Source organism: Tribolium madens, unplaced genomic scaffold (genome assembly GCF_015345945.1).
Source record: "Tribolium madens isolate multiple individuals breed KSU strain unplaced genomic scaffold, Tmad_KSU_1.1 Scaffold_3;HRSCAF=73;Tcas5.2_LG2, whole genome shotgun sequence".
In the NCBI taxonomy this organism is placed as follows: Eukaryota; Metazoa; Arthropoda; class Insecta; order Coleoptera; family Tenebrionidae; genus Tribolium; species Tribolium madens.
In genome coordinates this window covers 9,332,181-9,344,290 of record NW_025401006.1, presented here as the reverse complement: position 1 = coordinate 9,344,290, position 12,110 = coordinate 9,332,181, and the positions used below count along the sequence as shown (strand labels likewise).

Genomic DNA, 12,110 nt, shown 5'->3' with positions numbered 1-12,110 from the left:
AACAGTGCATTTTTAATAAATAAATTATGTTTTAGATCGAAACACAAATTAAAAATTAATGTTTAATTGAGATAAATTTGAATATCATTCAAAGTAAAAAATACATGAATCAAAACGTTGAATCCTGAGAGCCTTTTAGACATTCACTGTCCTGTTTTTGAAAAACTCTTTCTGCAGGCTCTTTTGATTTTGATTGAGTTATCGAATGATTTGAACTATTGAATGAATCATTCTACCACCATTTATTTGCTCAAACGATTGGATAAAATAAATGAATGAATTTTAATGAATGATTCATTCGATAGTTCAAATCATTCGATAAATGATTATTCGATAGTCAAGATCATTCGATTGTGCCCAATATTAGTCCATATACCATGTGAACTGTTGAAAATGGTGGATGCGCCGGGATAGCCAAAACGTCTCATCGGTCTAAAAAAGTTCCAGTTACCTCGCTACCTTGTCTAATTAAAACTAAACGTACACGCGTCTTGCAAAATTCTCTCAGACGTTTCAAATTATGTACATGTTAAAACATCGTTCAAAACTAATTTGCATGATTTTTTCTACAACCCCTATAAATCTCATCCCTCACAAATCACCCCCTTTGTTAGTCGCAGGCATCATCCGAATGGGCAGTGTTTTCATGCACCAGCAGGAATGACCTTGACCTAGTTCCCGTTTCGGCGCCAAGTGCCATTGGCGCGTGTCGTAACGAACTCTTATGCATGTTTGCCTTCGTTATTTCAGATACTTCACCACGGAAGTACGGCAGTTTTATGGGAGGGCGTCGAAGGACCGTCTCCCCCCGGCGTTCGCGGCACACTATTCTACTTGAGGCTGGACCGGTCGTCGACGACGTTGACGTGGGTTAGACCAAGTTGGAGTGGATTGAAGGCCGGCAATACGAACGATTCCGATCCTTTTTCAACTGATTTTAATTTGTCTTTCAATCCTGAAGAGACTCTAGCTCCGGGCCTACTCACGAAACTGGCGCTACAAGCTTCCGGCGAACAATCTACCGGAACGACACTGGATGACGGGTAACGAAGGCAGCTTTACATAACATTTATTTTACACGGAAAAGGTTTAAGCACTAGGCGGACAGATTAGCTTACAAGAAACATTATTTGAATTTGAAAATAATAATCTAGGACTAAATTCGTATAACTCATGTGATCCGAGTTGACTTTATTATTAACAATACAACAACTTTGGTGACTTAATGTAGACTTACAAACAAGAGTTATGGGAAAAAACAAATTAATACAAAAATTTAATGAATTAAATTAAATAATTTTGAAAGGTTTATTGCATTTACGGGCCTGAAGCCCCTTCGTCACTCCTCTCTACGCGTTCCATTTCTGCAATAACACATTCTTGATACTCCTTGAACAGGAGCAGAGCACAGACTTCTCCCTTCAACTTTAAATATGTTTGTCTTCTTTCCTCACGTTCCTTTCGCATTTTCCGTTTTCGTTCAGCCGCTTCTTCTTTTGTTTCAAACGTGTGTTTATGCTTATCCAACGCAGTATTTACTTGCGTAATAAAATTTTTGACGATTTCCTCTGTTTGCCGTTGTATATTTTCAAGTTTCATATGTTTCCTGGTAATAGTCTCATTAAGATCGTGTGCTTGTTTCTTTAGTATTGTTTCTTGTTTCGTGAGAACCTCTTCTTGTTGACTTAATTGTACAAATCTAATGTCGCACTCCTCCAGTTCGCGCGATAAGCGAAAATGTTCCTCTTTGAGTTCGCTCAAACTTTTGTCTTGGAGTTTTTCGAGATTTTTTTGATTACTAAGCTCTTTATCCATAATACGGGTGCGATTGTAACCGGTTTTGTGACAACTTTGTTGAGTTCAAAATTCAAACTTCAAAACGTTTTGACAGATTGCTGACAATTTATTTATTTGTTGAGTTTGTTACCAACCCCCAAAAATAAGAAATAGGTATTTGTAGATAAATCAAAAAATCCCTTTCTTAAAAACAATGACTGACACAATAAAGGGCGTCAATTATTTACGACTTTATGTAAAATTTTCATTATTTATTAAATAAACTTATCATTTTGGCCTTTCATAACCTTACTTTTTTATGTATTAACAATACCCGCGAAATTTGAAATATAATTTGTTATAAAAAGAGACAAATAATTGTTGGTCAACATAAATTTTCAGATTCTTGGATTTAATGGCAGTAAAAGAGGTCCATTTGGGGGGAAGAGACGCCGAAAAGGACTCAGAGCTAGCGACAGTAGCTCGTAGGTACGGCCTCACGCACGAACCAGGAAACGAATGCGCTCTTACAATCCTCTACGGGTATAGTTTGAGCGACAATAGACTATTTTACATCGTATGCCCATCAGCTATATGCAGGTAGCTATAAAAGCTGATGTTTAGAATCACAAATGCGAAAAGTTGTTGTTTGTAAATATTAATTTTGCCTTCAGGGTGTGGTTCAACGGTTTATGTTGGCTGATTCGCGGCTTATCGAGACATCAAACCTTGTCTGATAGACGTCTTCTTTGGTTACGCGAACAATACATGCAACTCTATCACGAAGACGGATATTGTTGTGGTCCCTTAGCGGCAGACGCAATTCGGGTAAATCAAATATTTTAATCAAAAAGCTCCCGCTTTTCATTGATTTTCTCAGTCTTTTGGGGGTAGAGATTGGTCTCTCGCCGGTGTGACAGGTACGAATCAAGCTGGAGAGCCATCGGGAGCTCTAAGACGCGAAGTTTCGATGAAGATAAAAAAGAAACAGCTTCTCAGCAATCAAACGTTTAAAGTAATGCAAGCGTAAACTATGCTTAAAAAATTGTTTTTAATTAGTGTGTGTGTAGGATCGTAGTTTGAGGAGTCAGTTTGTCGAACCGGTGACGATGTGCATGGAAAGTAGCTATTGGAGGAATCCCACGCATCACAGACAGTCGACGCCGACGACGTTTCCGGACCACCAGCCTGATGTCTCGCGACACCACAGTCTGGGACAACTGGCTTACAACTCCTCTCAACCGAAATTCGACAGGTGAGCTATTGAGAGAATGAGAGTACTCGTAATTGGCAAAATCAAATGCAATTGTTTGGCAGGGACCGCCACGGCTCGAACGAGCATTTGTGGCACGGAAGGCATCCTCGAGTCGGCTCAATCCTCTACGATACTCAATTAGACTTTGTAGATTTCGTGACTCTTTTTCGTTCGTTTAGTTTATTAATTCGAAAAGATTTACGAGATCTTTTCGAACAATTAGCAATATCTTATCGAAGCATGGCTGTGAATACTTCAACAAAAGTAAACGGTGTCAAAACAAAAGTGGAAGCGAAGAAACCGCAAAAATTAGGCTTATTAACGCGCAACAGTCGAGCCGAACTCGAAGGATCCGTCGTCAATTCGCAAAAGAAAATCTTCGACGCGATCGCCGCGGCGAGCATCTTCACCAACTGCGCCGGAATTGATACCAACAACTCGCAAGTGATCACGATGTCGACTTTTACGAAATTTCTCGAAACCAGACAAATGGAAGTTTGGACAGAGGAACAAGTAAAAGCACTGATACATGTAAGAGGTCCCCTCGAGGTCTAATCGCTCTGATAAGCTCGGTTCCAGAGACACGAATCGGACGCAACTTTGCGAGCACAGAACTGCTTGTCCTTTGAGGGTTTTGCAAGATACCTAATGGATAAGGACAATTACGCCTTTGTCAATGAACGAGAAGTTCCTAATGAAAGTGATATGGGTAGGCCAATGTCGACGTATTATGTGGCGTCGTCTCACAACACTTACCTCACGGGACACCAGCTCAAAGGCGAATCGTCTGTCGAGTTATACAGTCAAGTTTTATTGACAGGCTGCAGATGCGTCGAATTGGATTGTTGGGACGGCGACGACGGCTTTCCGATGATCTACCACGGACACACTTTCACCACCAAAATACCCTTCAATGCTGTTGTAGAGACGATTGATAAAAATGCCTTTGTTACTTCTCCTTATCCTGTGATCCTATCAATAGAAAACCATTGTTCTCTACAGCAACAAACTAGAATGGCCCTCGTGTTTCAGGTAACACTAAACACATTCACAAAGTCCCCATCTCTAAATCAACTTTTTCAGAGAGTTTTTGGGGAGAAGTTAGTTACAAATTTCTTATTTGAAACTGACTACAGTGATGAACCGTCGTTGCCTTCACCAGAACAATTAAAAAATAGAATTCTTATAAAAAATAAAAAGTTAATAATGGAAGTGCCTGCGCCGTTAAGTTTCTCTGCAATGTCCACGCCTGGCAGGTAAGATTAATTAATTAAGAATTAATTAAGAAACCGAAACCCGAGCAATTGATCAAAGTTAACACAAATTCTGTTTATACCTACCTTTTATAGACCTGGTTCCGGGATCCGGCATTCAGTCCCTGGCCGAACCAGTTCAATAATAAGCAACACCAGTAGTAGTTCCTTCAATGACGACTTCAGTGATGACGACTACGATGATGAAGATGACGAAGACAATATCGATGGTAACTCTCCCTACTTTCAGAACCTAATCCCTCATTCGCCTTATTTGCAGAAAAAGCAATTCACGGAATTCTCAGTGCTAATGAATCCCCACGCCCGTATGGAGTCCCTCACACCGTCTCCAAAACAAGTTCGCAAAAACGTGCCGCCCCCGATGACAAGCTAAAAAAACGCAGCAGCCAAATATCTAAAGAACTCTCCGACATGGTCGTTTATGTCCAAGCCATCAAATTCCGCGGTCTCAACACGATAAGTCCTAGTAGTTCGGTGAAACAGCGTCAAAGGACGGTCTTGTCAAGTTCCGGAAGTTCGATTGTCACGACCGGAAGTAGTTCAGCGTCGAATATAAGTTCAACAGGAGGGGCTTCGAACGAGTCAGATGCTACGATTCTTGAAACGGAGATGAAACAAGTGCGTCCCAATGTGCATTTACCATGTTATCAATGCTCATCAATAAATGAAAACACTGCGAAAAGACTCTGTAGAAAGCAACCCCTGGGAGTAGTTGCCCATACACAGACTCAGTTAATGAGGACGTATCCAGCTGGAATGAGAATCGACTCGTCGAATTTCAATCCGGTTATTTTCTGGTCCTTTGGTTTACAAATGGCAGCACTGAATTACCAAACTGATGATACTTCCATGCATTTAAATACTACAATGTTCGAAATTAATGGAAAATGTGGGTATGTGAGTAAACCCAGTGTGATGTGGGATAGGTCCCATGTGATGTATCGGAGATTCAACCCTTGGGATAAGGAATTCGATGGGTTACATTCCTCTCAGGTTGTGATCAATATAGTTTCAGGACAGTACGTTAGTCAGAGCAATGTCAATCTTAGTACTTATGTTGAAGTTGAAATTATCGGAATTCCGGTCGATTGTAACAAACAGAAGACCAAAGTTGTGCAGAAGAACGCCCTAAACCCGATTTGGAACGACACGTTCCATTTTAAAGTCCATTTCCAGGACTTGGCCTTTTTAAGATTCACAGTTATAGATGCTACGAGTAACCATTTACTTGCCCAAAGAATCCTACCAATGAAATGTCTAAGACCAGGTTACCGACATTTACGTCTTAGATCACCCCAAAACAAGTATTTACACATGTCAACTCTATTTATCTACTCACGAGTCGAAGAAGAAAGTTTGGAAAATACGGAGCATCGAGACGGCTTGGAAAGAACTCAACCTGAAACTGAAGTCCAAGTCGACCCAAACACTGACCATACCTATTTGGGAATTTCCGGGACTCCCCTATGTGTCAAAAGACGCATGTTTTTCCTAATGGTGTACGGCGTCGTATCTGAAGAACCTTACACAATTTTGAAAATAACCCAAGAGTCGACAACTCAAGACGTTCTCCTGTTGTGTTTGCAAAAAGCCAACATACCAGCGAGCAAAATCAATGATTACATTCTTGTCGAAGAAGTGGCCCGTGGTTGGGAGAAAAAAGACCATAATTTGCCAGCAACACAACGCATTTTAGACCTGCACGAGCGGCCTCTCCAAGCCCAGTCCCAATGGAAGGGCGAAGGTCGTTTCATCCTCAAACGAATGGGTGACGACCCCAGCAGTCGGGCCTGGTTATCATCAATCCGAAGTGTTGCAAATCGAGAACGCGAAGCTCGCAAGTCCGACGGGGCCCCCTGCAACGCCTGGGAGGAGAACGATACTTTCCTCGTGTGTATTTATAACGTATCACCGGAAATCCCGTACGCCATTTTGAAAGTCCCTCTGAACGCTTGCGCGCAAGACGTGCTTGCCCAAGCCCTCGTCAAGGCTCGCCGCTTGGAGGACCCAATGAATTTCGTCATCGTCGAGGAGTTGGAATGGGGAGGGACGAGTCATAGTACCAGTCGCGCCCTTGCTGACGACGAAAATGTCTACAGCGCTCAGTCGCATTGGCAGACTATTGGGAGGTTTATAATGCAAGAGAGAGCTAATGCCACACCGACATCTCTTCGGAAGAACCGGATCACGTCGAGTCTTCGACTGGCCACATTGGACCGGATTAGTCGCGGCTTGAACGTAGCGAGGAGTGTGGCTACAAACAGTATTAAAGTGCCGGTGCAAGTGGCGTTGAGTGACCCCACGACGTCCAAGTGGAAAAGCAAGACCGGGGAGGATTCCCGGAGCAAAGCCATACCTCGAGGAAAGGTCAACTCGGAGAAGGATACGGCGGTTACGACCAGCACTGTGCAAAAACAGCAATGTCAAAGGGAGGTGCATTCAGAAGGTGAAACTTTGAGTGATGAAGAGAGCAAAGAATCGGATTTAATGGCGACTGTGTCGCGACTTAAGAAAGTTTCTTTAAGAAAGTTCAAAGAGTGGAAATCATGACTTCTGGAATAAACTTTTAGTGCATTTTTATTAATACTTTGACAGATGTTTGTATTCTTAATAACAGCTTTAAAGTAGAATAGATGTAGCAATGTAGATAGTGTTAAAATTTGTATTCTACAAAAACTATTTTGCTACTACTTCATTTTGTGTTTCGTGATATTTTGGCACTTTTGATTCTAAATGAAACTATTGTGGTTTCAGCTGCAGCCATGCAATGGCTTTAGTTGTATTTTTATTGTAAAGGTCATGAATAAAAACAAAAATCTTTTAAGAGAAATTGTAAAAGAACATTAATTAACAAATTGTAAGAGTTTAAATTTATTTAGGTAGGTATGTAAATTATTATTGTTTTTGTTGTCACTTCTTGAAAAGAGTTTATTACGACCCCATCAGTCTTGTTATGTAAACATTTCTCAAAGATGTTATACTTTGCCTTAATGACGATTTTTGTGATGTTATTATATTAATATGTTTATATAATTTATTAAAGTTTATTAATTTTATTGTTATTAACAAATATTAGTAAATTAAAAATGATAGCTAATTATATTTAAAAAGAAGAAATATAATACGTACTTAACTAATGGATAATGTACTTATAAAATTGTCTCTATCATGTTTCTCATATCTGATAATATTTATTGACTTTTTCGAAGATAATTTTATTTGTTAACATATCCCAAAGATCAACTTGCAGTATTCATAAATTTATAATAATCGTTCTTGTACCATATTTGCATTGATGTAATTTATAAAATATATCATATATTATACATATACGAAAATATATACTGTTACTTTGTAGTACAAACTTGAAATGATTGTTTTTACGTAATATTGTTATATTTAACGATTTATAAAATATATTGCGTTCAAAAAATAATAAATTTTCTATCATTCGTTATAAAAAAACAGCAAAACCAAGCATTTAAAAAAATTTATATGGTTTAGCCCTCATACCCTCGAGTTGGATGAAATGAAAGAAGTTTCCAACACTAATATCTTATCCGACGAGCAGTCGGATAAATAACGTTTATGATCGTCAGCTGATAAAATAAACTGATAGTGTGAATAATAAAGTTATGAATCATGCATTTCAATGAACAATCAAGATATTACCACCAAAGACGACCTATCAAAAATTTGAGCTCATTTTATGATCTAACAATACTAAACTCCTACACATTACAGCCCTACGACTACAAAAATAATAAATTATTATTTATGTAAAGTGAGTCTTAATTTTTAATGAGGAAATAAGCAGTCAAGAGGCAACCAACATTTCAATACACATGATGACATTGAATTTAGAGAAAAACTGCACATGAGCAAGCACAGTTATCGCGTATGAACGTCTAAGTTAGTAAGTATGTATGTATGTAGTGTAAGTTGATAAATTTCACGGAATGAATTTTAACATTGTTTAGGTTCGTTAAACTATTTATTGTGCTTCATGTCATATCTTTTGTTTTTTATCGTATCTACATTTTTATTTCGTTATCACGATTTACTTAAATCGTTTCGTGATCGATTTTCGTACTCATTCGTCACAGAATGTTTAGTTTATCGCGACGCGAGATTGTGAACTAGAGGGATTCCCCTGAGACTTTTGAATGCCATGGATGATGAAGTAAGTCTTGTAAAAACTCTTATGGAATTTGTTTAAAAGAATTTGTTTAAAGGCATTACGTTGTCCCATCTGTAATGACTTTAGAGAAAACAGCCAACACAATCAAACACTAAATCATCAATTTTATTTCGCAAAATTCAGCTATAATGAGTACAGGTAAGTACCTCATGAGTATTAAATGCAAGACAGTTTCTACATTTTCCTTAAAAAAATAATATCTGCTAGGATTTTTGTCCCTTTATCTAAATGTATCAATGTAGTTTTTGATAAAAAATATTACGGAAAATCAATTGTCTAGTTAAACCATTAAGCAATCAATATGCCTGTTGTCTTTTAAAAATCTTATTAAAATATAAAAGTATACAAAAATCGTTTCAGAAAAGCTCTGATAAGTGACAGACATGGTGTTCGTCTAAATGTAACACCAGAACCTTTAAATAACTTTCAGTTCGATTTTACGTATTACAAAGGAAAGTATACAACAAAGGTACGATTTCCTTTAAAGTAGTTTTATCCTGTTTATGCGAATAATTTCAGGTCTCTCCAGAACAACTAAGATTACATAACAGTACAATAACTTACAAATGCACAATTCAAAATGCAAGACATGATGCTATTTACATTACGAGTACAAATATAATACATCCCTCATCTTATTTTAACGCCATACATCCACATGTCTTTGGCGAAGACCGTAGTTCTTTTATACGCCTTCAACAAGGTTAACAATAAATTTTGTGTTATTTTATCTAATTGTGTCAAAGTTCAGGTGAACAGTATACCTTCAGAGTGAAATTTCAAACAGACATTTTAGCAAGAGCCAGTTATAAAATCCCCCTAACTTGTGATATTCAAACTGAAACCATTGACAAAAAGGAGAAATCGTTTACGATAGTTCGGTCGTTTGTAAGTTAGAAATAACAATGATGAACCATTTTTAACAGTGCTTTAAGTTAACAATAGTTGAAGCTCAAGGCAAAAAAAATGAAAAGAAGGGTAAGAGTCCATTTACATCGCAATCTTGGAAAGACGTCACTAAGACAGTTCCAACAACTAAAGAACTGTAAGTGTAGTCAGTAATAGAAAAAGTCTATAAAACAAAACTTTTAGTCCCTACCAAGATAAATATCCAATTCCTCGAAAGTATATGAAAATTTTGACGTACGGTATTGGTTCTTACACTGGAATAAAGCAAACTGAAGAAGATACTTTACGTTCTCTCAGGTAAGGAAAAAACTGAGTTTTGGCCAATTATTCACACAAGTTAATGTGTAGTCAACTTGTCTCCCATTTAACAAAAGAGAACTACAACCGATTTTGGCACGTGGTTTTGTGGTTAGAAGAAAGAGCTCAAGCTTTGATGCTCATGAAGTTCAACATGCAAGCAGTAAGTTTCATCTACGATTAAAAATTGGTTACTGGTGTTATCAATAGGTAACAATGACTCTCAGAGATGATGATGTTTTAATTCTTGTGGTACCGGGTTTGGCTGAAAAACGACCGTCTGTCATAGTAGGTGATTTTATTAGGATTAGGATCACCAACGATCACACTGCCTACAAGGGATTTGTTGGAGCAGTTAACGAGAAAACTGTGGAAATATCTCACGTGGATGATGAGTAATTACCAACAACTAACAAAATAAAATAATCGTCAACACCTTTCTGCAGATTGTTGGAGTACATTCGGGAAAATCCAAATATTGAATTGGATGTTGCGTTTATGATGAGTCGATTAGCATTTGAGAGAATGCATGCGGCAGTCGATAAAATCGTATCATCAGGTTTAGTAGCGAAACTTTTTCCTGTTGAAAGGAGACTTCCGAGGTCAACAAATGTACATCCATTAGATAACTCGCAGTATGTTAATAAAATATTTCATTAGTAATTTAGTAATTAACGATTTCAGATTGTTTAATAAGACAATTGCAAATAACCCAGAGCAAAAAAATGCAGTTGATAAAATCGTCAACAACATTCAGGACATTCCTTATATCGTTTTCGGGCCTCCCGGGACTGGCAAAACCATAACTATAGTGGAAGCTATTTTACAGATTAAAAAACGCACAAAAAAGCGAATACTTGTGTGTGCGCCCGCAAATTCCGCCTGTGATATGTTGGCAATAAAACTTATTGCTCATTGTACCACACAAGAATTGATACGAATTAATTCTTCTACTAGAGAGAGGTTCAATGTACACATTCCGGTATTTCCAATATAACATTATTTTCAGAACCACTATCACAGAAGAATTGAAAGATTATAGTAACATGGAAGATGACGAATTTACAAAAATTGCAATTGATCAGCTCCTGTCGTACAGAATTGTGGTTACAACCTTAACTCTCATTGGTCGCTACGCCAAAGACTTTCGTCCTGATTGTGTTTTTATAGATGAAGCGGCTCAAGCCAGCGAGCCTGAATCTGATATTGCGATTGCACTTGCAGGTGTTGGTAAGCAAGTGGTCCTAGCAGGAGATCCTAAACAGTTAGGCCCAATGGTAACAAAATCTGCCGAAAAGTTTGGCCTGGGTAAATCGTTGTTAGAGAGACTGATGGAATATGAAGTCTACCAAATCAACCGCACAACCAGGAGCTACGACACCCATTTCATAACCATGCTCAGATTGAATTTCAGGTCACATCCCCGAATTTTAGAAATTCCGAACAATTTGTTCTACAATGATTTATTACAGGTATATTCTTTCAAATTTTGATTATTTTGCACTGTTAAGTTTTTAGCCGGTGTCCAGAATCGCACAACAGGACCCAATTGCGAACATTCCCATATATCCAAAAATCGCATCATCGTGTAACAATCAGGGTCAAGCAATTGAATTTTGTGCAATTAGTGCTAAAGAGCAAAAAGAAGGCTCGTCGCCAAGGTACATAACCGTTTACTCTTGCGCGCTCTACAAATGATATAAATTTCAGTTTTTTCAATTTACCTGAAGCTGAAATGGTTGTAAAATATGTAAGGGCTTTAGTAAACCTACCTCTTGTGGAAGCATACAAAGTTAGACTAGACCAAATCGGAGTGGTTACACCATACAAACGTCAAGTATTGTGTAATTACACTCATTTTCTCGTGTAAGCTGTAACAAATATTTGTAGGTATTTAAAATCAAAGAAGAATTAATGTATAAAGGATATCAAGATGTGGAAGTTGGCACAACTGAGTCTTTCCAAGGCCGCGAGAAACGAATCATAATAATTAGTACAGTCAGAGCGCAACATTCTTTGCTGTTGCATGATCGTAAATATAATCTGGGTTTTGTAAAGAATGATCAGGTATGGCTCATCATGGTTAACTTCTCTTTTAACACGGTTTTACAGAGATTTAACGTGGCCATCTCACGAGCGATTAGTAAATTAATTGTTATCGGAAACACGCCAGTTTTAAGGACGGATCACAAGTGGAATAGGTTTATACAAGCATGTACGGAACATGATACCTGCTTTGGACACAAATTAGAAAATTCCAGTAATGTGTTTAAAACTGATGTCGTCCGAAGAACAAAGAGATTCAAGAGTAAAGATGATCAGTACCACAATTAACATATTTTTGTATTTTTATAAACTGAGATTTTACTTATCAATAAATTTTATTTCCAAGTAAAAC

The 12,110-nt window shown here is 37.9% G+C and overlaps 2 protein-coding genes across 8 annotated transcripts in view; both read left to right on the top strand.

Moving 5' to 3' along the window:
- Window positions 1–7,590, top strand: part of LOC123007223 (1-phosphatidylinositol 4,5-bisphosphate phosphodiesterase epsilon-1-like) — a 79,316-nt gene extending 71,726 nt beyond the window's left edge. For all 7 annotated transcript variants that reach the window (XM_044402396.1, XM_044402393.1, XM_044402395.1 and 4 more), the window contains 10 exons: window positions 751–1,043; window positions 2,179–2,376; window positions 2,451–2,604; window positions 2,657–2,791; window positions 2,847–3,031; window positions 3,094–3,562; window positions 3,611–4,063; window positions 4,115–4,287; window positions 4,381–4,514; window positions 4,565–7,590. In XM_044402396.1, coding sequence (XP_044258331.1) covers window positions 751–1,043; window positions 2,179–2,376; window positions 2,451–2,604; window positions 2,657–2,791; window positions 2,847–3,031; window positions 3,094–3,562; window positions 3,611–4,063; window positions 4,115–4,287; window positions 4,381–4,514; window positions 4,565–6,855 — 4,485 coding nt within the window. In that variant the 3' untranslated portion in view covers window positions 6,856–7,590. The remainder of the gene's footprint in view (window positions 1–750; window positions 1,044–2,178; window positions 2,377–2,450; window positions 2,605–2,656; window positions 2,792–2,846; window positions 3,032–3,093; window positions 3,563–3,610; window positions 4,064–4,114; window positions 4,288–4,380; window positions 4,515–4,564) is intronic.
- Window positions 7,591–8,177: 587 nt separating this feature from the next.
- LOC123006972 (putative helicase mov-10-B.1) lies at window positions 8,178–12,109 on the top strand. Its single transcript, XM_044401947.1, has 16 exons — window positions 8,178–8,488; window positions 8,541–8,644; window positions 8,867–8,975; window positions 9,026–9,209; window positions 9,258–9,394; window positions 9,442–9,551; window positions 9,599–9,712; window positions 9,764–9,875; window positions 9,923–10,107; window positions 10,159–10,347; window positions 10,397–10,675; window positions 10,722–11,184; window positions 11,231–11,373; window positions 11,423–11,549; window positions 11,603–11,779; window positions 11,825–12,109. Exons 1-16 carry the CDS (start codon window positions 8,477–8,479, stop codon window positions 12,044–12,046), a joined length of 2,667 nt encoding a protein of 888 aa, XP_044257882.1. The 5' UTR covers window positions 8,178–8,476; the 3' UTR covers window positions 12,047–12,109.
- The last annotated feature ends 1 nt before the right edge of the window (window position 12,110 follows it).

Excerpts from the sequence above, each read along its gene's own strand:
- LOC123006972 (XM_044401947.1), top strand. Across the intron at positions 9,552-9,598 it reads GTTCCAACAACTAAAGAACT|TCCCTACCAAGATAAATATC; the intron begins GTAAGTGTAGTC and ends CAAAACTTTTAG. Across the intron at positions 9,876-9,922 it reads TGAAGTTCAACATGCAAGCA|GTAACAATGACTCTCAGAGA; the intron begins GTAAGTTTCATC and ends TGTTATCAATAG.